This window comes from Dipodomys merriami, unplaced genomic scaffold, assembly GCF_024711535.1.
Source record: "Dipodomys merriami isolate MVZ:Mamm:240054 unplaced genomic scaffold, mDipMer1.0.p SCAF_3, whole genome shotgun sequence".
In the NCBI taxonomy this organism is placed as follows: Eukaryota; Metazoa; Chordata; class Mammalia; order Rodentia; family Heteromyidae; genus Dipodomys; species Dipodomys merriami.
In genome coordinates, this window is record NW_027204492.1 from 81,835,929 (window position 1) to 81,861,803 (window position 25,875).

Here is a 25,875-nt window from a genome sequence, read left to right on the forward strand (position 1 = left end):
CAGCACGTAGGCCCTGAGTTCAAGCCCTAGGACACACACACACACACACACACACACACACACACACACACACACACACACACACACACACACACACACACACACACACACACACACACACACACACACACACACACACACACACACACACACACACACACACACACACACACACACACACACACTTTTCCCAGGGGTGTCTTTAAAGGATAAAATGATTTTTGACAGAGTAAAACTAGAGGATAGAAGCAAGAAAAAAGATAATTTTAGTGTTATGAATTTCCAAGGAATGTGATGTGGTTTGCAGTGTGCAGTTCAGGACTGTAAATAGTGTGTAGTGTGTACATGTGGCTACATATTATATATGGCCCCTTATTAAGAGTATTTACAAGTGGACTTGGGAGTTGAGATGCTTGTGTTGAATTCTCCCTCCCTCTGTACCTCCACTCATTTGGCTGGGGATAGAACACAAGACCTTAACACATTCTAGCCAAGCACTTTACCACAGAGTTACACCCTGGCCCTCTGGTTCTGGTTTTTACTAGTTATGTGGTCTCAGTCAAGTTACCTGATTTATCCTTACCTCCCTGTCCTGTCTGTCATTGACAAGTTTTCTTTTTTGTGGGGGGGAGAGGGGGTCTGGTCTGAACTCTGGGCTTGGGCGTTGTCCATCAGCTCTTCAGCTCAAGGCTAATGCTCTACCACTTGAGCCACAGTGCCACTTCTGGCATTTTTCTTTTTGCTTATGTGGTGCTGAGGAATGGAACCCAGGGCCTCAGGCATGCAAGGCAAGCGCTCTACAACTGAGCCACCTTCCCAGCCCCGACAAGTTTTCACTATTGGTTTTTTGTTGTTGTTTTTTGTCCAGTCGTGGGGCCTGAACTCTGGCCCTGGGCGCTGTCCCTCAGCTCTTCAGCTCAAGGCTAGTGCTCTACCACTTGAGCCACAGCACCACTTCTGGCTTTTTTCTTTTTGCTTATGTGGTGCTAAGGAATCGAACCCAGGGCCTCATGCATGCAAGGCAAGCGCTCTACCACTGAGCCACCTTCCCAGCCCCATCACTATTGGTTTTGTCTTGTCCCATTTTTTTTTTTTGCCAATCCTGAATTCAGGGCCTGGGCACTGTCCCTGTGCTTCTTTTGCTCAAGGCTAGCACTCTGCCACTTGAGCCACGGCATCTCTTCTGGCTTTTTTTGTGTATGTGGTACTGAGGAATCAAATCCAGGGCTTCATGTATGTTAGGCAAGCACTCTATCACTAAGGCACATTCAGCCCAGGCCCCAAATCTTGTGTTCAGCAGTTCTCCTGCCTCAACCTCCAGAAAAGAATAGCTAGAACTACAGGCAAGTCTAGCAAGTTAATTTTGGAAGTTTTGCTTGAACTCAGGCCTCACATTCTCACTTGAGTTTTTCTGCTCTAAGCTGGTGCTCTATCACTTCAGCCACACCTTCAATCTTATATGGAATGATTGCAGATAGAGTCTTGAAGACTTTTCTGCTACAGTTGACTTCAAACCTTGATCCTCAGATCTCAGCCTTTTGAGCAGTTAGGATTATATATATGAGCATATATGCACCTAGCTAAGTTAGTTTATTGAGACAGGGTCTTACTAGGTAGCCCAGGCTGGCCTCAGAATCATGATCCTCCTGCCCTTATTGTCAGCTTCTCAGGTGTTACCACCATGCCTGGCACTTATTATTTAATGTTTTGAGCTTTAAGTTCCTTATTTATAAAACAAGAATAACAAAACTACTGACTTGATTCTTATGATGATTGCATGGGAAAATAAATGAAAGGGTTTATCAGAGTTTGACATAGATGTTGCACTCAGAGTTTCAATGGATAATATTCATTTGAATATATGTTGTACATTCTTAATTGTGTTTCCTTTAGCTATTTTAAGAAAAAAAGATATTCTTTTTGTTTGTATTGAAACAAAGTCTTACTTTCTACCCTAGGCTGTCCTCATTCTTGGCAGTCCTACCTGTTTCCTGAATCACTGACATTATAGATGTGTACCACACCAGTCCATTTTGCCTGTGTTTTAAATTAATTCTTTTTGGTGACACTGTCATTTGAACTGATGGTTTCATGCTTGCTAGGTAGATGCTCTACTGGTTGAGCCACACCTTCAGCCCAATTTTGCCTTTTTTGTGTGTTTGCTAGTCCTGGGGCTTGAACTCAGGGCCTAGGTGCTGTCTTTGAGCTGCTTTTGCTAAAGGCTAGTGCTCTACCATTTGAGCCATAGCTCTAACTCCAGTGTTTTTGGTGGTTCAGTGGAGAAGAGGGTCTCAGACTTTCCTGGGCTGGCTTTGAACCACGATCTTCAGATCTCAGCCAACAGAATAGCTAAGATTACAGGCTTGTCAGTGCCCAACTCTATTTTGTCTTTTTTTTTTTTTTGGTCGGTTGTATGGCTTGAACTCTGAGCCTGGGTGTTGTCCCTTCAGCTCAAGGAGAGTACTCTACCACTTGAGCCACAGTGCCTCTTCTGGTTTTGTGAGTGGATTATTGACGATAAGAGTCTCATGGACTTTCCTGCCCGAGCTGGCTTCAAACCCAGATCTCAGCCTCCTGAGTATCTAGGCATGAGCCACTGGCACCCAGCTTCTATTTTTTTTTTTTGTCGGTTGCGGGGCTTGAACTCTGGGCCTGGGCACTGTCCCTGCGCTCTTCAGCTCAAGGCGAGCACTCTACTGCTTGAGCCACAGCGCCACTTCTGATTTTCTGGTGGTTTATTGGAGATAATAGTTTCACGGACTTTCCTGGCCGGGCTGGCTTTGAACCATGATCCTCAGATCTCAGCCTCCTCAGTAGCTAGGATTACAGGCATGAGCCACTGGCGCCCGGCTTATTTTGTCTTTTTAAGAGAACCTTTCTTCAGATTATTTAAAAAAGCTTTACTTCAGGCTGGGAAAGTGGCTCAGTGATAGAGCGCTTGCCTTGCATGCATGAGGCCCTGGGTTCAATTCCTCAGCACCACATAAGCAGAAAAAGCCAGAAGTGGTGAGCACTAGCCTTGAGCTGAAGAGCTGAGGGACAGTGCCCAGGCCCAGAGTTTAGGCCCCACAACCAACCAAAAAAAAAAAAAAAAAAGCTTTACTTCGTGTTATGTTCTTCCATATCTTCTTTTTAATAGTTGTCTAGTTTTTGCCCAGTGCCTGTGGCTCACCTGGTCATCCTAGCTACTCATACTGAAATCTGAGTATCATGCTTCAAAGCCATCTGGGGCAGGAAAGTCCCTGAGACTCTTCAGTTAACCATCAAAATATAAGTGAGAAATGTAGTTGTGGCTCAAGTGGTAGAACGCTGGCCCTGAGTGAAAAAGTGAAGGGACAGTGCCTTGCCCTAAGTTTAAGCAACAGGACTGGCACACACACACACAAATAATTATACTATTTAATTAGTTATTTATTCATTCATTTATTTATCTTTGTGCTGGTCCAAGGGCTTAAACTCAGGATTTGGGCACTGTCCCTTAGCTTTTTCTTTTCTTTTTTTCTTTCTTTTGCCATTTGAGCCACTGTTCCACTTCTGGCTTTTTGGTGGTTAATTGGAGGTAAGAGACTCACAGACTTTTCTGTCCAGGCTGGCTTTGACCCGCAATCCTCAGATCTCAACCTCCTGAGTAGCTAAGATTACAGGTGTGAGCAACAGGCTCCTGACTGATTATTTATTTAAATTTATTTTATTTTATTTTTTTGATCAGTCATGGGGGCTGAACTCTGGGCCTGGGTGCTATCCTTCAGCTCATTAGCTCAAGGCTCATGCCCTACCACTTGAGCCATAGCACCACTTCCGGCTATGACTGTTTATTAGAATTTAAAAATATTGTCATTTGTTGTATGAAGGAGTTGTCATTAACAATGCAGTTTCTGAACACAATCTATCTTGGTCAGTGTCACCCCTTTAAACATTTTTACCCATTCTTCCCCTATCCATTCCTTCCCTCATTCTTACTTTTGTAGGATATACACTGAATTCTTGACTGTAATCCTCCCTCTTCCCCACCCTTTCAAGTACCTGTTTCCTGGTGTTTTATTTTGCTGAATTTGACTTTGCCTTTCTAAGGAATTATACTATTTGAATTCTTCCTCAAATCTACTGTATTTCTTTTCTTTCTTTTTTCTTTTTTTTGGGTCCGGTTGTGGGGCCTGAACTCTGGGCCTGGGCGCTGTCCCTCAGCTCTTCAGCTCAAGGCTAGCGCTCCACCACTTGAGCCACAGTGCCACTTCCGGCTTTTTTCTTTTTTGCTTATGTGGTGCTGAGGAACTGAACCCAGAGCCTCATGCATGCAAGGCAAGCGCTCTACCACTGAGCCACCTTCCCAGCCCTCTACTGTATTTCTGTTAGTACATTTGGATACACTTGCATTACCCAGTGTATTTAAGTTTATATACTAAATCTAGCTTCTACATGTAAGGGAAAACATGCATCCTTTGTCTTTCTCTGGGCTTGACTTTCTTCACTGAATGTAATTTTTCCTATGTCTTTCCATTTCTTTCTTTCTTTTGCTGGTCCTTGAGCCTGAACTCTGGGTCTGGGTGCTGTCCCTCAGCTCTTCAGCTCAAAGCTAGCACTCTACCACTTGAGCCACAGTGCCACTTCCGGCTTTTTCTGCTTATGTGGTGCTGAGGAATTGAATCCAGGGCCTCCTGCATGCAAGGCAAGCACTCTACCACTGAGCCACCTTCCCAGCCCCACCATTTCTTTACAAGTGGTTCTAGCTAATTTTTATCACTGGTTTTAGGTAAGGCTGTAACTCCTCTGCCTACATGGTAACACTTATCATGACATAATTTATTATGCTATAATAAATTTGAAATTCTCTCCTTATTATAGGCTACATTTCAATACATGTGTGTGTCTGTCTCTATATTGACATTTCTACTAGTCATTTAAATATATATAAACATGTACATACATATGTACACATATATAATGAATGGTACAGTATTTGTAATAATAAACAATTGAGTGCTACAAAGTAAAAACGAGACTCTTCTGTGTTCTGAAAAGAGAAAAATATATCTTAAGACTAAAAGAATAAGGCTTAGTGGTTACAACAGTCAGGAGGGCTGAGGTTAGGATAATATCAAGTTTGGGGCCAGCCTAGGTTACACAGGAATACATTGTATTAGAAAACAACAGCAACAAGGCAAAGCTTAGTTGGCAGGGCATTTGTGGCTCTTCTCTTGCCTTGTTATCCTAGCTACAGCTACTCAGGAGGATCATAGTTCAACACTAGCCTAGAAAAATCTGAGAGAGGGGCTGGGAAGGTGGCTCAGTGGTAGAGTGCTTGCCTTGCTTGCATGAGGCCCTGGGTTCAATTCCTTAGCACCACATAAGCAGAAAAAGCTGGAAGTGGCACTGTGGCTCAAGTGGTAGAGCACTAGCCTTGAGCTGAAGAGCTGAGGGACAGTGCCCAGACCCAGAGTTCAAGCCCCATTATTGGCAGAAAAAACAAAACAAAAAACAAAATACTGAGAGACTATCTCCAATTAACTAACATAAGGCCAAGCTAGAAGTATGACTCAATCAGTAGAAACCAACGTACACTAAGTTTAAGTTCTGGAGTGTCAATACTAACAAGCTAGCCAGTCAACCAAAAATAAAAAGCTTATTAAGCGAGGCATGATGATTATCTGAAGTTCCAGCTACTTGGGAAAATGAGGCAGGAGGATCACTTGAGCCCAAAGATTTCATGGCTAGCCTTGGCTATGTAGTAAGGCCCTGCACCCCATAAAAGCCCCACAAATAATAAAAACTGGATATATAGTATAATACTTTTTGTGTAGAAAGTTTCGCTTAAAAAAGTAAAAGAGAGTCTGAAGGGGCTGGGGACATAGCTCAGTGGTAGAGCACATGCCAATGATATGGAAGCCTTTGGCTCTATCTCTAGCACCACAGAAAACAAGTAAATGCAGGATGAAAGCAAAAGAGCCAGTAAACATGAAAATGTAGTATATTACAATAATAATCAGGAAAAAATGTTAAAGATTGACAAGGAAAAACGGATATTGGATTTATTCCCACTTCTGTGTAATCAGATTGGTAATATTTCACACTTGTCAGATTGACTAACTGCATTTTTAAAATTGCCTATTGGGTTGGGTACTCACACCCATAATCCTAACTGTTTAGGAGGTTGAGATTGCAGGATTGAGGTTTGAAGCCAGCCTGGGCACACAAATTAGTACTACTCTTATCCCAAGTTGACCAGCAAAAAGCCAGCCTGGGCAGAAGATTCTTTGAAAATCTTATATCCAATTAATCACCAAAAAGCTGGAAGTAGAGCTGTGGTTCAAGTGGTATAGTGCTAGTCTTGAGCAAAAATCTCAGGGACAGTGCCCAGGCCCTGAATTCAAGCCATAGGACCTCCATAAAATAAAAGCCAGAAGTGGAGGTATGGCTCAGTTGCCAGCCTTGAGCCCAGTAGCAGCACAAAAAATTGCTTATTAATACTGAGTACTTACTCATTACCTTGCTCATGTTATTGTAACCCCTCTGTATTTTCACAATAAAAAAACTTATTAATAAAAAAATACTGAATACTGATAAAGTGAAGAAAGTCAATGTTAGTGGTGGGAGTATGAATCAGTGCAACTACTTGGAGATTGATTCAGCAATATTTAGTAAAATTAAAGATTGTGTGCCTAGCTGGGCACACGTGGCTCATGCTTGTGGTTTGAAGCCAGCCTGTGCAGAAAAGTCTGTGAGACTCTTACCTCCAATTAATCACTAAAAAGCCAGAAGTAGAGCTGTGGTTCAAATGGTGGAGTACTAGCCTTGAGCAAAAAGCTCAGGAACAGCGCCCAGGCCCTGAGTTCAAGCCCCACAAGCCCCTCTCCCCCCAAAAATGATTGTGTTCCTGTGGTCCCATCTACTTGACTATTCAGGTGTCTGAAATGAGATTTCTCTGTAATTTCAACTTCTATAGAAATGCTTTTGTAGTTGCTCGTATCCATACTCCTAGAGCTTAGATCAGTTTATTTACTATTTTATGAAGGGAAAATGGTTGCAAGCACTTTATGATATATAGTTGTGAACTTAAAAGGAAAGACTCCAGGTTTGGATAAGTTCTAGATTTGAGGCCTGACTTCTGTGGAGTTTTCTTGGTGCCAGTCCTGGGGCTTGAATTCAGGATCTGTCTTTCAGCTTTTGTGCTGAAGGCTAGCTTTCTTCCACTTCAGCCACAGCTCTGTTTCCAGCTTTTTAGTTGTTAAATGGAGATAAATGTCTTACCGACTCGGGCTAGTTTGGAACCACAATCCTCAGATATCAACCTTTTCAGTTGCTAGGATAAAAGGTGTGAGCCACCAGCACTCAGTTTAGTGGACTTTTTTTTCACAGCACTCAGTTTAGTGGACTTTTTTTTCACTGAGCCATGTTTCTATATTGTTCAGTATAGAAGAGATGTTATCCTGGTCAGTAGAGCATATCCATTCAGCAATACCAATATGGTTAATACTAGAAAGCTTTTTAAAATGCATTATATACTTTTCTATGTTCCTAAATTGAGCCTCCTGAAAATTATTTAATGTTTTCTTGAGTATCATTGAGTAGTTCTTTAATAAAGTGCTTCTTTAAGGGTTAAGAGGTGGGACATAAAAGCTTTCATTATTTATTGATTATTACAGTGTATTAAGTATTTTATGGGTGTTTTTCATATCAGTCCTATGAGATTTCACAAATGAACTCAAGAATGAGTTAGGTTAAATTAATAGTTCCAAGGCAACCATGATTCGATTATTGGTTTCTCCCACTTGAACTTGCTTGAGTTTTTTTTTTTTTTTTTTCTGTTACTGGGGCTTGAACTCTGGCCAAGGCATTGTCCTTTAGCTTTTCTTGTATTCAAAGCTGCCACTCTACCACTTGGGCCACACCCCCACTTCTGGCTTTTTGGTGGTTAATTGGAGATAAGAGTCTCAAGGACTTTCCTGTGCGGCTTAGCTAAGAGCCTCAGTCCTCAGATCTCAGCCTACTGAGTAGCTAGGATTACATAGACACTAGACTACATTATCCCCTGGGTTTGAACTTCAGGGCGTGGGTAGTGTCCCGGTTTTCTTTCTCAAGGAAAGCACTTCACCACTTGAACCACAGGTCCATTTCTGAGCTCTTTGGTAGTTAACATTAGAGATAAGAGTTAAATACTTTTTTGCCCAGTTTGCTTTGAACTTTGATCTTCAGATCTCAACCACCTGAGTAGCTTGAATTTAAGGTATGAGCCTCTGTTTCTCCTCTATCTCTTACCCTCCCTCTTTCCTTCTCCTTCTCTCCCCTTTGTTCTCCCCTTTTCCTTCTTCTCTCTCCTCTTTCCTTACCTCCTCTCTCTCTCCTCTTCCTCTCTTTCCTCTCTTCTCTTTTAATGGCCAAGAAGCTATTTGATTTATGATGAAAAAGATGAAAGATTCTTAGCTCTTTTCCTCATTTTGAAAATAATTGTTTATTTTTGTTTATAGTATTGGAGGCCTAACCCATGGCTTTGTGCATACTCATTAAACTCTCCACTGCGGTATAGCCCAAGCCAGAATTTATTTTTCTTAATTATTGCTTACCCTTAAACTATTAGTTACTGCATCTTATTGTATCACAATTTTTTTCTCTGAAAAGATTCTTTTTTTTGTTTGCATGTTTTTTGTTGGTTGTGGGGCTTGAACTTGGGGCCTGAGCACTGTCCCTCAGCTCTTTGCTCAAGACTAGCACTCTATAACTTTGAGCCACAGCTCCACTTCTGATTTTTTTTTTTTGTCGGTTGTGGGTCTTGAATTCTGGGCTTGGGCGCTGTCCCTGTGCTCTTCAGCTCAAGACAAGCACTCTACCGCTTGAGCCACAGTGCCATTTCTGGTTTATTGGAGATAAGAGTCTCACGTACTTTTCTGCCCCGGCTGGCTTTGAACTGTGATCACCAGATCTCAGCCTCCTCAATAGCTAGGATTACAGGCGTGAGCCACTTGGGCCAGGCTTCCACTTCTGATTTTTGAGTGGTTAATTAGATAAGAGATAAGAGTCTCCCTGGGAATTTTCTGCCAGGGATGGCCCCTCAGTCTCAGCATGAACCACCAGTACTGACTGATTTTTTTTCTAAAAGGATTATCTATCTATCTATCTATCTATCTATCTATCTATCTATCTATCTATCTATCTATCTATCTATCTATCATCTATCTATCTATCTATCTATCTATCTATCTATCTATCTATCTATCTATCTATCTATCTATCTATGCTTGCCTGTCCTGAAGCTTGAACTTAGGGCCTGGGCACTATCCATTAACTTTATTGTTAAAGACTAGCCACTCTACCACCTGAGCCACAAGTGTTACTTTCAGGTTTTTGGTGGTTAATTGGAGTTAAGAGTCCCATGGGCTTTCCTGCCTGGTTTGGTTTCGAAATGCAATCCTCTGATCTAGATGTGGGCCACCAATGCCCAGATGTCTTTCTTCTATTGTTTTTGTGTGCTGGTCCTGGAACTTGAACTCAGGGCCTGCATGCTATCCCTGAGTTTTTGTGCTCAAGGCTGTTGCTCTACTACTTGAGCTTCAGCTCCATTTCCAGCTTTTTCACAGTTAATTGGAAATAAAGAGTCTTACACAATTTCCTAGCCTGGCCTCAGATGATCCTCAGATCTCAGCCTCCTGAGTATTACAGGTGAACCCATAAGCACCCAGCTGTCTTTTTTCCTTTCTTAATGGTATTCCTTGAAGTACAAAGGTTTAACAGTTTGCTGAGATGTACCTTCTCAGTTTTCTGTTGCATTGCTTGTGGTTTTTTTTTGTTGTTGTTATATCTGGGAAATTATTGTGTAGTCTGAAATTACTGAGATTTACTACAGTGTTTTATCTCAAGGATTGTAGCTCTTACATTTATATCTGTGCTTTGCATTGATTTCTGTGTATAATATGGGATAGAAGTACACCTTCATTCTTTAGAATATTGATTCCATTTATCCTAGTATCTTTAGTTGAAAAGACTGTTTACTCATTAATGATCTTTGTGAACATCAATTGACATACTTGTTAGACTTTTGCTTTTATTTCATTGATCTATGTCTGTTCTTACTTTGTTGCGCATGTTGTGCCTATCTCTTTTTTTTGTAGTTTAGTGGAGATAAAAGTTTGAAGACTTTCCTGCCCAAGCTGGCTTCTAATTTCCAATCCTCAGATCTCGCCTCCTGCATAGCTAGGATTACAGGCATTAGCCACTGGTGCCCAGCTCACATTGCTCATTCTAATGTAATTCTTTTGTAGTAGAAAGAACATATTTTGTATCTTTCAATCCTTTCAAATTTATTTTTTTGTAGTTGCATGGCATACGAGCTGTTCTAGTGAATGTTCCATCTGTGCTTGAAAAGAATATATTTTGCTCTTGTTGAATGGCATGTTCTGTCAATGTCAGTTAGGTCAAGTTGGTTGACAATATTGTCTAAGTTTTCTAGATTCTGATTGGTATTGTGTTTGATTCTATTATTGATAGTGGGACATTGAAATTTTATGCTATTGAATTGTCTTTTTTGACCAGTTTTTCAGATTTTTCATTTTGTATAATTGTTATATAGTCTTAATGAACTAACCATTTGTCCTATCTACCTATCTATCCATCCATATCTTCTTTTGTCTCTAGTAATATTTTTCTTTCAGGTTTTAGGCAGTGTGTGTGTGTGTGTATGCATGCGTAGGTGTATGCATATGCGTGTGTATGCTTATGCACATGTGCTGTACTGGAAATTGAACCCAGGCCTTGTGCATGCTAGTCAGGCAGCATGGTGCTCTGACTCAGAGTTAGAATCAGAATCTAAATGATTGGTTTGTGTGTGTATGCACATGTATACACATGTGTGCTAGTAGTGGGGTTTAACCTCAGGACTTTGAGCTCTTGTTTGGTTGCTTGATCATGGCTGGTATACTACCACTTGAAGCATTCATTGGGCATGTGGGTTTTTGTTTGTTTGTTTTTGTTGGTCATGGGGCCTGAACCACCTTCCCAGCCCTGGGCATGGTGTTTTGCTGCTTAATTGGAGATGGATTCTCAAAGAGGTTTTTTTTTTGGGGGGGGGGGTCCAGTCGTGGTGCCTGAACTCTGGGCCTGGGTGCTGTCCCTCAGCTCTTCAGCTCAAGGCTAGCTCTACCACTTGAGCCACAGCGCCACTTCTGGCTTTTTTCTTTTTTGCTTGTGTGGTGCTGAGGAACTGAACCCAGGGCCTCAGGCATGCAAGGCAAGTGCTCTACCACTGAGCCACCTTCCCAGCCCCTCTCAAAGAGTTTTCTGCCTGTGCTGGTTTCAAACTACCATAATCTAGGTATCAGCCTCCTGAGTAGCTAGTATTACAGGCATGTACCACCAGTGCCCAGCATCAAGAATAATGTTTGACTTTGGTTATTTTGGATTCCTTTTAGTTCTTTATGTATTTTATGGTTACCTTGATCTTATCCATAGGAAAACAAGCTAGAATTGATAGGAATTGAATTGATTATGTTGAGCGGTCTGGATTATTTCTCCTGATTTTTTGTTTTTTAATTTTTTATTGTATTATAAAGGTGATGTACAGAGGGTTTACAGTTACACAGTTAACTAAATCAGATAATGAATGCATGTCTTTTTCGACAATGTCACCCTTCCCTTGCTTTCTCCTAGTTTTCTCCTACCATCCCCACCCACAATTTGTATAGTTCAATTTGATTTTGTTTGTTTTAAGTCAGTATTTTTCCTTTAGTTTTTCAAGATTAATATTTCATACTGCTTTTTTGATGGTGCTGGAGTTTGAAATCTGGTCTCATGCTTCCTTGTCTTACTTGTCTGGTCCTCTACTACTTGAACCATGCCTGCAGCCTCAGGTTTTTTCTTTTTAAAGGAAACTTGAGTTGCTTTAATTTAGTTTCCAATTTCTGGGAGGCTGAAGAATTAAAAGTATTTTGGACAATAAATGAAAATAAGACTGTGCTTACATATCTTCTGCCATGTTCTCTCTGTATGTAGGATTGCTATTTTATTGTTGGCCTTTCTTTTAAATGGGATGTACACATCAGATGGTAAAAGGTACGATACATTCTACAACTGAGCACCACTTTCTGTAACTGAATGCTGTTTTTTTTTTCCCCTAAATATATGAGTCATACAGACTTTTCTACTTAGCTGGCTTGCTTTCAACCTTGTTCTTCTGAGTCCTGAATAGCTAGGATTACAGACATGAATAACTGATGCCAAGCTCATGGTTCGTTTTTGGTGTTGGTCCTCGGATTTGAACTCAGGGCTTGGGTGTTGTCCCTGAGTTTTTGTGCTAGCTTCTATCCCTAGTGCTCTACCACTCAAGCCACAGCTCTGTGTCTGGCTTTTTGGTGGCTAATTGGATATGAGTTTCAGAGACTTTTCCTGCCTGGGCTGACTTCAAACCACAATCCTCAGATCTCAGACTCCTGAGAAGCTAGGATTACAGGAATGAGCCACCAACCCCTGGTACTCATGGTGCTTTTAATTTAATATGTTTCTGAATAAATCCTTGTGACAAAATGTACCTTTCAAGGCATAGATGTGTGGGGGGGTGTTGGGAGGGTGGGTGGGAGTGTAGTTGTGGATGGAGGAGGGAAGGGATGGTATGGTAGGGGAAAAACAAAGGAGGAGGCAACAATGCTTGATAGGAAATGTGCTCATTACCTTGCTCATGAAACTGTAACCCCTCTGTACGGTATTTTTACAAATAAACATATTAAAATAAAAAGGTAGTAACAAATGTGTAAGTATAATTTTGTGATATGGTAGTTAGTAGTTAGAAGGGAAAACTTTCCTTTTTTTGAGCCTTCATGTGAAAAAACATTTTTCCCTCACTATTTTCAACTTTTTTACATATATCCATTAGGAAATTTTTAGAAAATATATGGTACAACAGAAAAATGTCCATAATTCACTTAGTGTTATTTGTGTATTTCAAAGCTTATTGTATACATTATTCCTTTTGTCATTCAATCATATAATATATAGGAAATATCTGTTTTTATGCCAGTACTGGGGCTTGAACTCAAGGCCTGGGCACTGTCCCTGAGCATTTTTGCTCAAGACTAGTGCTCTACCACTTGAGCAACAGCTCTACTTCTAGCATTTTTTGTGATTAATTGGAAATAAAAGTCTCATGGACTTTCCTGCATGGGCTGACTTTGAACCTCCTGAGTAGCTAGGTTATAGTCATGAGCCACTGGTGCTCAGCTTATGAAATATCTTTTCTTTTTTTTTAAATTTTATTTTATTTTATTTGAGAACATACTGTACAGAGGGGCTACAATTACATGGATGAAATATCTTTTCAATCTCACTAAAAAACTTTATTCTCCCCACCCCCATATTTGCAATCAAATACTGGCTTTACTCATGCTAGATAAGCACTCTGCAATTGAGCTACATCCCCGGCCCAAAAATGTTTTTACTTTTATTTATTTATTTGTTTGTTTGTTTACTTATTTATTGTTGGTCGAGAGGCTTGAACTCTGGGCCTGGGCGCTGTCCCTGAGCTCTTTAGCTCAAAGCAAGTACTTGAGCCACAGTGCCACTTCTGGTTTTCTAGTGGTTTATTGGAGATAAGAGTCTCAAGAAACGGGTGCCAGTGGCTCACACCTGTAAACCTAGCTACTCAGGAGGCTGAGATCTGAGGATTATGGTTAAAGCCAGCCCAGGCAGGAAAGTGCATGAGACTATTATCTCCAATAAACCACTAGAAATCCGGAAGTGGTGCTGTGGCTCAAGTGGTAGAGTGCTTGCCTTGAGCTGAAGAGCTAAAGAGCGCAGGGACAGTGCCCAGGCCCAGAGTTCAAGCCCCATGACCGACCAAAAAAAAAAAAAAAAAAAGAGTCTCACGGACTTTCCTGCCTGGTCTGGCTTTGAACCTCAATCCTCAGATCTCAGCCTCCTGAGTAGCTAGGATTACAGGCGTGAGCCACCAGCACCTGGCTTTTTTTAAAAATTTATTTTTATTTTTTGTGTTGATACTGGGACTTGAAGTCAGGGCCTCACATTCTTGCTTGGCTTTTCCACTCTACTACTTTAACCACACTTCTTCCAGCTTTTTGCTGATTAATTGGAACTAATAGTCACTCAGATTTGGCTGACTTTGAACCTCAGTCCTCAGACTTCAGCCTTTTTGAGTAGCTAGAAATATAGGAATATGCCACCAGTGCCCGGATACAATGTTATTTATTTATTTTTTTTTTTGTCCTGGGGCTTGAACTCTGGGCTTGGGCTCTGTCCTTGTGCTCTTCAGCTCAAGGCGAGTGCTACAATGTTATTTTTAATGCTGTATTATACCGCATTTTGAGATGTTTACTTAAACCCTTATTAGGCTTATGTTTAATTTGTGTTTTTCCAAATTATAAGTGCTAAAATGCACATCTGTGTGGTTAGATCTTTGCACAGTCTTAACTTTTCTCTTCCCTTCGTTTGGTATGTTAGGGATTGAACTCAGGGTCTTGCACATAGTAGGCATGTGTTTTTTCAGTGAGCTGGGTCTCCAGACTATGACTAATTTCTTTTAATTAGTTGTACAAAGCTATGCGATTCACTTTGATATTTGCATAATGCATATGATACACTTTAATCATATCCACCTGCATGTTGTCTCTTCTTATTCTTCTTCTCCCCCTTTTCTCCTACATCCCTAATAGTCCCTCTTTTTTTTGGGGGGGGGTCCAGTCGTGGGGCCTAAACTCTGGGCCTGGGCATTGCGCTGTTCCTCAGCTCTTCAGCTCAAGGCTAGCACTCTACAACTTGAGCCACAGCGCCACTTACGGCTTTTTTCGTTTTTGCTTATGTGGTGCTGAGGAATCGAACCCAGGGCCTCATGCATATAAGGCAAGCACTCTACCACTGAGCCACCTTCCCAGCCCACCTAATAGTCCCTCTTTTACTCTCATGTTACCCCCATAATTTCCACATATGAGAGAACACGTGTGATACTTTGTGAAATTGAGTGATTTACCTTAACATGATCTCCAGTTCCATTTTCCAGTAAATGATATAATTTCATTCTTTATAGTTGAGTAAAATTCTGTGTGTGTGTGTGTGTGTGTGTGCACGCCACATTTCACATTTTTTAATGGGCACCTAGATTGATTCCATAACTTTGCTATTTTGAATAATGTAGTTATAAACATGGAGTTTTAAGTATGAGTATCAAGTCTGGATTCTTCTACATGCTAGCATGTGTCTAAACCACTGGGTGACATTTTTAGTTCTTTTTTGATTTTTGCTTTTTTTGGGGGGGGCTTTATTTTTCTCCTCTTTTAAATTTAATTAATTAATTGATTTTTGGTGCCATTCCCAGGGTTTGAACTCAGGCCTGTCCCTTAGCTTTTTTGCTCAAGGCTGCTGCTCTACCCCTGGAGCCACAGCTCCACTTCTGACTTTTTGGTAGTTAATTGGAGTTGAGAGTCTGATGGACTTTCCTGCTCAGGTTAGCTTCTAACCATGGTCCTCAGATCTCAGCCTCCTGAGTTGCTAGAATATCAAACATGAGCCACCAGCACCCAGCTGATTTTTCTTTTTTATTATCTCCATGTCTCTCCATTTATAATACCAGGTACAAATTATTGGCTTAGGTATATATAGGGTAGGTTACTCTGCTGCCTCATTCTGTACAATATAAGAACACAGTCAATGGTAAGCACCAGGATGTTTGAGCTTTTAGGAACAAGATCTTGCTGTGTACATAGCCCAGGTTTCCCTCAAACTTGGAATCATTTCCCTCCTCCTCCTGAGTACTAGAGTGTTCCAAAATGCCCAGTATTGACTAAATTGACTTTGATACTTTTAAGTATATACCCTGGGGGCAGTATGGCTGAATCACATGGTAGTTCAAATTTTCATTTTTTTTTATTGGTACTGGGGCTTGAACTCAGGACTTCACTATTCTGCCCTGAATCACACAAATATTGTGTGATTCTACTTACATGCCTATGCCTCCAGAACTCTTATTTTTAATTTTTTTTTTATCTGTGATGGGGCTTGAACTCAGGACCTGGGTGCTGTCCCTGAGCTCTTTTGATCAAGGCTAGTGCTATACCATTTTGAGCCGCTATACCATTTTGAGCCACTGTTCCACTTCTGGTTTTCTGGTGGTTAATTGGAGATAAGGGTCTCACAGACTTTTCTGCCCGGTTGGCTTTGAACCTTGGTCCTCCGATCTCAGCCTCCTGAGTAATTAGGATTACAGGAATGAGTCACTTGCACCAGCCTATTTTTAATTATTTTTTTTCTATTGTAAAGATGCTGTACAGAGAGGTTATAGTTACATGAGTAAGGTAATAAGTATATTTTTTTTATTGAGAATTGTTACCCCCTCCTTTGTTTTTCTCCTACTATCCCTTCCCTCCCCCACCTCCCCTATTTTTAATTCTTTAAGAAAGGTCTGTGCTGATTTTCATAGTGACTAAATTAATTTACATTCCCACCAACAGTGTGTACGGTCCCCACCTTTACCAACATTCATTGTTGTTTGTTTTCTTGATGATAGTCATTCTGACTGAGTGAGATAGCATCTTTTTTTTTTTTGTCAGTCATGGGGCTTGAACTCTGGACCTGGGCACTGACCCTGAGCTCTTCAGCTCAAGCTCTACCTCTTGAGCCATAGTGCTCATGGACTTGCCTGCCTGGGCTGGCTTTGAACTTCGATCCTCAGATTTTAGCTTCCTGAGTAGGTAGGATTATGCCATGAGCCAACATTGCCTGGCTGGGATAGCATCTTTGTTTTTAAGTATTCATTAATTAACTTATATTAGTTATATAGAGGTGAGATGATACTTTAATGTAGTGTTCATGTGTTTTTTTCTGATAGCTAAGGATATTAAACATTTTGTCATATATTTATTGGTTATTTGTACTTTTTTGAAGAAATGTCTGTTCAATTCTTTTGCCCATTCAAAGATTGGATTATTTGCTCTTTTTCTGTTCAATGTTTTGCATTTTTTATATATTCTGCAGATCACTTGACCACTCTCTTAAGTCATGTTCCTATATGTGATGTTGTTAGATTCAAAGTATTCATGGTTTTGAGTCTTTTTTGCTGTCCTTTTAGTATAGTATATTACTATTTGATAGATTTGTTAAAATCTGAAAGAAAGCCTATACATATTTGTATTATATAAAACTACTACTACATAGTGGCATTATTAACAATAGTAAAATGGTGAGAACAACTCAATCTATTGATAAATGAATAAATGAAATGTGATGTATATATACAGTAGGATATTGTCCACACTTTCATGAAATCCCAAGACTGTAGAGTATGGTTTGCTCCTTTAATACTAGCTCCTGAGGAGGCAGACATTGGTCTATTTTGAAGTTTAAAGCAAGGGTGGGCAAAAAGTCAATGAAATCTCATCTTGGTAAGCTAGGCATAGTGGTATAGGCCTGTGATCCCAACAGTGGGGGAGGCTATAGGTAAAAGGATTGCAATCTGAGGTTGCTTCAAGTAAAATCATACCTAAAGTATAAAAAGGCTGAGTGTGTGACTTAAGTGGTGGAGTTCCTGCCTAGCAAGTTCAAGGCCCTGAGTTCAAACCTCAATATTGCCAAGGAAAAAAGAAAGGGGTCCTAGCAATGCTGTCACAGTGATAACTCTCAAAAGCATTATGCCAAATGAAATAAGCCAGACACAATAGGAAAAATGTTGTGTGGTTCCACTTTACATGAATTTACTACAGTAAGTAAATTCAGACAGATAGAAAGTGGAATGGAGCTTTCCAGGGGTGATTTTGGATAAGTTTTTGTTGTTTTTTAGTGGTTCTGGGGATTGAATCCAGAGCCTCCCTTGGCATGCTTAACATGCACACTGTGCCATTTATCTATACCCCAACCATCCTAAAAACTACTTTTCTTCTCTTTTTAGAGATGGGAGTCTAGTCATGTTGCTGAGGCTCACCTCAACCTCTTGGGCTCACGTGATGCTCCTGCCTTCAGCTTCCCACATAGCTGGTACTATAGGTATACACCATAGCATCAGACTGGACAGGAAATTTTCATATAACAAGTACAGTTTTAGCTTGGCATAATGAAAAATATGGGGATGGGTAGAAGTTATGATAACACAACTCTGAGAATGTATTAATGCCATGAAGCTATTACATATAAAAATGATTAAATTGGTAAGCTTTAATGTTCTGTATATTATTCCACAATGAGAGATCTACTATTAGATGAATTCTAGAATTTCAGACAAGAATCACCTAGATTGAACTCAGGCTTTGCGCCTTTGTTTTAAGTTTAATGTATTGATAGAACTGACAACCAGGTTCCTAACCTATATTCCTGTAATGTGAAAATGTGTTTAGCTGTGGACTAAGTGGTTTGCTAGGTATCCTGGGCTCAGAGGTAAATAAGATAAAACACAGTCCCTGGAGTCTGCCAGTTGCTAAGGTTGGACAGAAAAAAAAGGAGTAAAGTACTTATTAAGAAAAGAGGGATTAAAACTCAGGTGACTTGTTTTCTCCTTAATGATTTCCTTTGTGGGACAGTTTTTAAAATATCCTTTTTCCCCCTTCAGGTTGCTATGGAAATATATGACCACATAGAAGGAAGTTCATTCTGATTATTCTAATACCTGAGATGTAAATATACTGAAGAGTGGAACCAGAAAAATTTAGTGCCAACTTTTCTTACAATGGCCACTGATTCAGGGGAGCCAGCCAGCACAGAAGATTCTGAGAAACCTGATGGAGTTTCCTTTGAAAACAGAGTTCCCCAGGTTGCTACAACTTTGACAGTAGAAGATAGATTAAAGGACAAAAACAATACCATCTCTGCTCCTGGGGAAACCATAGAAAAGAAGAGATTTTTCCGAAAGAGTGTTGAGATGACTGAAGATGAGAAAGTTCCTGAATCTTCCCCCAAAGATGAGAGAATAAAGGCTGCAACAAATATTCCAAGAGTAGAAAAACTTCCTACAAATGTACTAAGAGGTGGACAAGAAATGAAATATGAACAGTGTTCAAAGGCAACCTCAGAATCCTCAAAAGAATGCTTCAAGGAGAAAAGTGAAAAGGAAATGGAAGAAGAAGCAGAAATGAAAGCTGTGGCGACTTCTCCTAGTGGCAGATTCCTGAAATTTGACATAGAACTGGGAAGAGGAGCATTTAAAACAGTGTATAAAGGACTGGACACTGAAACTTGGGTCGAGGTTGCTTGGTGTGAATTGCAGGTGGGTAAATAATCTTCGTGGTTATAATAAATTCCAGTTTTAGCTGACCTGGCCTTCTGAGGATTAAAATGTACCCTGGATTAAAAAATGAAGGGTGTGTCTTCCACCTATCAGAAATTATGTTCCTTTAGGAGTTTATACCAACCTTTTTAAAACCCTGTTGTTTTCTGCTTTTTGGGGTTGTTTTTCTTGTTTTTGCTTTATTTATAGTTCTTAGAACCGAATTCTGGGCCTGGCACATGGTAGGCAATCAGTTCTATCACTGAGCTACATTTTCAACATCTCTTCTCTGGGTTTTTTGTTTTGTTTTGATTTTGTATCAGTACTGGTGCTTGAACTCAAGGGCCTCCTCTCACACTTTCACTTGACTTTTTTTGCCCAGGATTGGCACTAGCACTTCAGCTATGCCTTTAATTCCTATTTTTTGTTGTTGTTTATTTTGTTTTCTAGCACTGAGCTCAAAATAGGGCCTTATGCATGCTAGGCATGTGCTCCACCACTGAGTTATATCGTAGTCCTTGGTTTTCATTTACGTAGATCAAACTGGCATTGAACTTGTACCCAGGCAATGTCAGCTTCCTGAGTGCTGGTGTTATAGGTGTGCCCCACCATGCCTGGCTTCCTCCTCCCATTTGTTATAAAAGGAAAAGTTTATGATGGCTTTCTTTGGACAACTATCTTATGCCTTAGAATTCCCCAAATTCTTGTTAATATTTCATTTTGAAACCTTCAGTAAATGTGTATGTCACTGTTTGTTATACTAAATACTTTAGGGTGAGATAGGAATATATTCAGTATGATTGCCTTTCTCACTCCTGTTTTGTTCCATATCTAGGGCTTGAATTCAGCCTGTTTGTTCTCTCTTGGCTTTTTAGCTCAAGGCTAGCTGTTCTTCCACTTGAGCCACACCTCCACTACTGGCTTTTTGCTGGTTAATGGGAGATGCGATCAGAGTCTCACAGACTTTTTTACCCCACTGTCTTTGAACCGCCATAATCAGATCTCAGCCTCCTGAGTAGCTAGAATTACAAGAGTGAGCCACTGCCTCTTCTTTCCCCTCTCCTTTCTTCTCTCCCTTCTCTCTTTCCTATCTCTCTCTCTTCTCTCTCAGGATTCTTGATCAACTTTTTCATTCAAGTCTGACTCTACAACTTGAGCCACACCTCTACCCCTGCCTTATTTTTATTTTCATTTAACATCTAAGAACATTTTAAGGAAAGGTATATTTAAAATTTTTCTTTTCCTCTTCTGTTTTTTTTTGTTCTCTTCCTACTTTTCTTCCTTTTCTACTCCCCTTTTTTCCCCTTTTTCTTTCCTTGAACAGTCCTGAACTTTTGGACTCAATTATATTTTCAAACATCAGGCTTACATTTAATTTTGAAATTAATACCAAATATGAAGACAGTTGATTTTTAATTAGATACCTTTTCTTTTTGTCGGTAATGGGGCTTGAACTCTTGGGCCTGGGCACTGGCCCTGAGTTCTTCAGTTCAAGGTGAGCACTGTACCACTTGAGCCACAGTGCCACTTGGGGTTTTCTGGTGGTTAATTGGAGATAAGAGTCTCATGGACTTTCCTGCCTAGGCTGACTTTGAAGCTCCATCCTCAGATCTCAGCCTCCTGAGTAGCTAGGATTACAGGTGTGAGCCACCAGCACCTGGCTTAATTAAAAATCTTTATTTTTAATTAAGTTTTCTTTTTTAGTTTAATAACTAAGTTTTTAATTTTATGAGTATATTAATTATACAAGTGTGTTTCATTATGGATTTTCATACATGGAAAATACAGACTACTTTGATAAAATTCACCTTGTTACTTTTTCTCATCCTCCTCCTTTTTGGTTGGTCGTGGGGCTTGAACTCTGGGCCTGGGTGCTGTCCCGGCACTCTTCAGCTCAAGGTGAGTGCTCAACCACTTGAGCCATAGCACCACTTCCAGTTTTCTAGTGGTTTATTGGAGATAGGAGTCTCACGGTCTCTCCTGCCCGGGCTGGCTTTGAACTGCGATCCTCAGATCTCAGCCTCCTGAGTATCTAGGATTGCAGGCATGAGCCACCAGTGTTCAGCTCCTTATCCTCTTCGTTAAAAGTTTTAAACAAATTTCGTTACCCTATTTTCATTCATGTGTATAAAGTACTTTGACGATATTTAGTCTCACCTTCACCCTCTCTCCTCTTGCTGGTTCCTACCCCCAGTAGTCCCTGTTTTTTTTTTTGTTTGTTTTGTTTTTTTGTTTTGTTTTTTTGGGTCCGGTTGTGGGGCCTGAACTCTGGGCCTGGGCACTGTCCCTCAGCTCTTCAGCTCAATGCTAGCTCTCTACCACTTCACTTGAGCCACAGTGCCACTTCTGGCTTTTTTCTTTTTGCTTATGTGGTGCTGAGGAATCGAACTCAGGGCTTCAGGCATGCAAGGTAAGCACTCTACCACTGAGCCACCTTCCGAGCCCAGTAGTCCCTGTTTTATATTCCTCTCATTCACTAATTTTTTTTCTTTTTGCTGGTCCTGGGGCTTAAACTTAGGACTTAGGAGCTATCTCTGAGCCACCTTGTGCTCAAAGCTAGAATACTACTACTTGAGCCACAGGCTTGGAGATAAAAATCTCACAGATTTTCCTGCCCAGGCTGGTTTTAAACCTGGATCCTCATATTTCAGCCTCCTGAGTAGCTAGGATTATAGGTGTGAGTCACCAGTACCTGGTTTCTCATGCACTTTTTTTTTTTTTGCCAGTTTTGGGGCTTGAATTCAGGGTCTGGACACTGTCCCTTAGCTGCTTTTGCTCAAGGCTAGCATTCTACCACTTGAGCCACAGTGCCACTTCCAGCTTTTTCTGTTTATGTGGTACTGAGGAATGGAACCCAAGGCTTCATGCATGCTAGGCAATCACTCTACCACCAAGCCACATTCCCAGCCCCTCTCATTCACCTTTTTAAGGGCTATATCTGCATATGAGAGAGAGAACATGTGATTTTTGCCGTTTTCTGTCTGGCTTCATTTAACATGATGATCTCTAGTTCTATGCTGTAGCCTGCAAATAACATCATTTGCTTCTTTTTTTTTTTTTTTTTTTTTGGCCTGGATAGTACTCTGCTACCATTGAGCTATCTGAACCCTCATCTTTATAGAAACATATTCACAGTAGCCAAATCATGGAATCAGCCCAGGTACCCACTTACTACTGATAAGTGGCTAAAGAAAGTGTGCTATGGGGCTGGACAGGTGGCTCAGTGGTAGAGTGCTTGCCTCGCATGCATGAAGCCCTAGGTTTGATTCCTCAGCGCCACATAAGCAGAAAAATCTGGAAGTGGTGCTGTGGCTCGAGTGGTAGAGTGCTAGCCTTGAGCTGAAGAGCTGAGGGACAGCGCCCAGGCCCAGAGTTCAATCCCCATGACTGACCAAAAAGAGAAAAAAGAAAAGAAAAGAAAATGTGCTATATGTTTATTTTTATAGCTGTCTTGGAAATGTAAGGTTCTGTTTGAGTTACACAGGAAAATGAAAATTGTAGTTACAATAAAGACACACCTCAAATAATATTACCTAGTTTGATTTTTCTACTGTCTTCATCTCAATCTTAGAAGGAGAACATACTGATCGGCAAGGAATTTTTGTTGAAAGAAAAATAAAGCCTGGTTAAATTCACGTATTATATATATTTTTAAACTACTGTTAATATAACTTTATTATCTAAACCAAAGGAAATACTTTTTTTTTTTTTTTTGCAAGTACTAGGGCTTGAACTCAGGGCTTGGGCAATGTCCTTTTGTTTCTTTTGCTTTAGGGTAGCTAGCACTCTACCACTTGAGCCACAGAGCCACTTCCAGCTTTTTCTATTTATGTGGTACTGAGGAATCGAACCCAGGGCTTCATGCATGCGAGGCAAGCACTCTACCATTGAGCCACCTGTCCAGCCCCACTACCAAACACACTACCACTAAGCTACATTCCCAGCCCCAAAGGCAAATGATTTTACAAAACTGTTAAAGGAGGGAGGTGACAAGTGACAGCTTCAGTCTAGTAAATAGCATTAATTTTTCTAGTTAATTCAATCAGTTACTTTGATTTATTTACTGGATAAGCTAAAAGAAAAAGAGACAAAATGATAAATGTAGTAAGCTGAATAAGGACATTCCAAAGATGTCCATATCTTAATCTCTGGCATCTGTGAATATTCCTCAAATTGCAAAATGGAGTTTTGCAAATGAGACTACATTAAAGATATAGAGATGACCTTGCATCATCTGAGTAGACCACTATGATCACAGTGGTCCTTGTAAGAACGACACTGGTTGGCTATAGAGAAAGGTCTATGAATGGAAACAGAAGTTGAAGTGATGCTGCTGCTGGATGTGCAGAGAGCCAAGGAATGTCGGTATCTTCTAGAAAGTTAGAAAAAGCAAGGAAACAGATTGTTCCTAAGAGTTCCTAGAAGGAATGCAGCCCTCCTGGTATCTTAATTTCAGACTAGTGAGGTTTATTGTAAGCTTATGATCCCCAGAACTGGAAGGTAATAGATTTATATTTCAGTCCACTAAATGTATGCTAATTTTTTATTGTAGCAATAGGAATACACTATACTGCAACTGCCATTTTTTTATTCAGCAAATAAATAGTCCTTGCAATGTGCCAGATCTGTACTAAGCACTAGGGACACAATGGGGTGAAAAAGCAGACATAGGCTCTGATTTCAGAAAGTTTATGGTAGTGGGAGTTTATAGTCAGTAATAAGATTGGAGTTAGTGAAAAGATGAAAGGGCTGTTAAATATAGGTTTGTTTAAAGGAATGATAGGGTTGAGCTAGAAAGCAGTGGGGCTGGACTTTGCTACTTCTTTTTTTTAATATTTTGAGATGATTTTCTACTTAGGGAAAAGTTGCAAAGAGAGTATAGAATGCTGTTTATCTAGTCACCTCTGTCTCTTCTGGTTAACGTATTAATCTGAGAACATTTGTCAGAACTAAGAAATTAACCTTATTCTTTACTACTATCTTAAGTATAGAATTTATTTAGAATTTATCAATTCTCCTATGGATAATCATTTTTCAGTTCTGTGATTCCATCCGTGGTCTTACATGTGTCTCTTTCAAGCTATGAAAGTTTTTCAGTCCATCCTTGAACCTTCAATAGAAATCTGTTATGGGTTATTTTATAGCTAGTCCATCAATTTGAGTTCATTTTGTTTTCTCATGATTAGAGTTAGACTGTGCATTTTTGGTAAGAATATCATCACAGCATGTGCACATATTGATGGTATATATCATGGTAATAATAACTTTGTGGCCTTCATTGTCCAGAAGTAGTCAGACACATGGGGAAATTAACTTCTTTTTAAAATTTTTGTTGGTCATGGGGCTTGAACTCAGGGTCTGGGCACAGTCTCTGAGCTCTTTTGCTCAAAGCTAGTGTTCTGCCTTCCAGTTTCCAGGTGATTAATTGGAGATAAGATTCTCATAGATTTTCCTGCCTGGGCTGGCTTTGAACTGTGATCCTCAGATCTCAGCCTCCTGAATAGCCAGGACTACAGTCATGAGCCACTAGCACCCAGCTTCTTTCTTTGTATTTTTAAAATTATCTTTAAGTAATTGTAGGGGTTTCAATTCAACATATCAGTTTAAAAGTGCAATTAATCTTGATTAGTGTCACCTCTTCCTTTGTGGGGGAGGTTGGCTTTTAAATGTAGGGCACATGCTTATTGATTTAGAATGAGGACTATTGTCTTAGGTATAATGCTCTATGTGATTTGTAGGCTAGATAAATGAGAAGCTAAACTATAATAAGAATCTGCTGTGGTGATTGTAGTGAAAATAAAAAAACCTAGATAGTCACTTCTGGATGAGGACAAGCTCTATGTTCAGTGGTTTTGGAAGACAGGTTCTATATGTTGATTCTCTCTCTCTCTCTCTCTCTCTCTCTCTCTCTCTCTCTCTCTCTCTCTCTCTCTCTCTCTCTCTCTCTCTCTCTCTCTCTCTCTCTCTCTCTCTCTCTGTCTCTGTCTCTCTCTCCACTTGTGGGACTTGAACTCTGGGCCTTGGCGCTGTTCCTGAGCTCTTCAGCTCAATGCAAACACTCTATCACTTGACCACAGTTCCACTTTTCCACAGTTCCTGAGCTCTTCAGCTCAATGCAAACACTCTATCACTTGACCACAGTTCCACTTTTCCACAGTTCCACAGTTTTCTGGTGGTTTATTGGAGGTAAGGGTTTCACGGACTTTCCTTCCTGGGCTGGCTTTGAACCTTGATCCTCAGATCTCGGCCTCTGGAGTAGATAGGATTACAGGAGTGAGCCACTGGCGCCTGGCTGTAGATTCTCTTTTTTTTTGGGGGGGGGGGGTGCTGGTACTGGAGATCAAATCCAGGACTTCCAATATGCTAAGCAAGTGCTCTACCACTATAGCCCTAGCTCTTTTTTTTAACTGTATGTATTTTTTTTGTCTTTTCTTTTTTGGTACTGGGCATCGAACCCAGGACGTTGCACTTGCTAGGCAAGTGCTTTGCCACTGAGCTACATCGCAGCCCAGCCCTTGGGGCTTAAAGTCAGGGCCTGGACACTGTTCCCAAGCTTTTTTGCTCAAAGCTAGCACTCTACCACTTGAGCCACAGCTCTACTTCCAGCTTTTTGGTGGCTAATTGGAGATAAAAGTCTCATAGACTTTGCTGCTTGGGCTGGAGTGGAACCACAATCCTCAGATCTCAGCTTTCTGAGT

General features: G+C 40.5%; 1 protein-coding gene and 1 pseudogene across 3 annotated transcripts in view; one reads left to right on the top strand and one right to left on the bottom strand.

Annotated features, from left to right (window-relative positions):
* Wnk3 (WNK lysine deficient protein kinase 3) overlaps positions 1-25,875 on the top strand; it is a 150,433-nt gene that overhangs the window by 16,733 nt on the left and 107,825 nt on the right. For all 3 annotated transcript variants that reach the window (XM_070040399.1, XM_070040401.1, XM_070040400.1), the window contains exon 2: positions 18,524-19,177. In XM_070040399.1, the coding sequence (XP_069896500.1) occupies positions 18,641-19,177 (537 nt within the window). In that variant the 5' untranslated portion in view covers positions 18,524-18,640. The remainder of the gene's footprint in view (positions 1-18,523; positions 19,178-25,875) is intronic.
* Positions 15,534-15,656, bottom strand: LOC138840570 (small nucleolar RNA SNORA51; annotated as a pseudogene).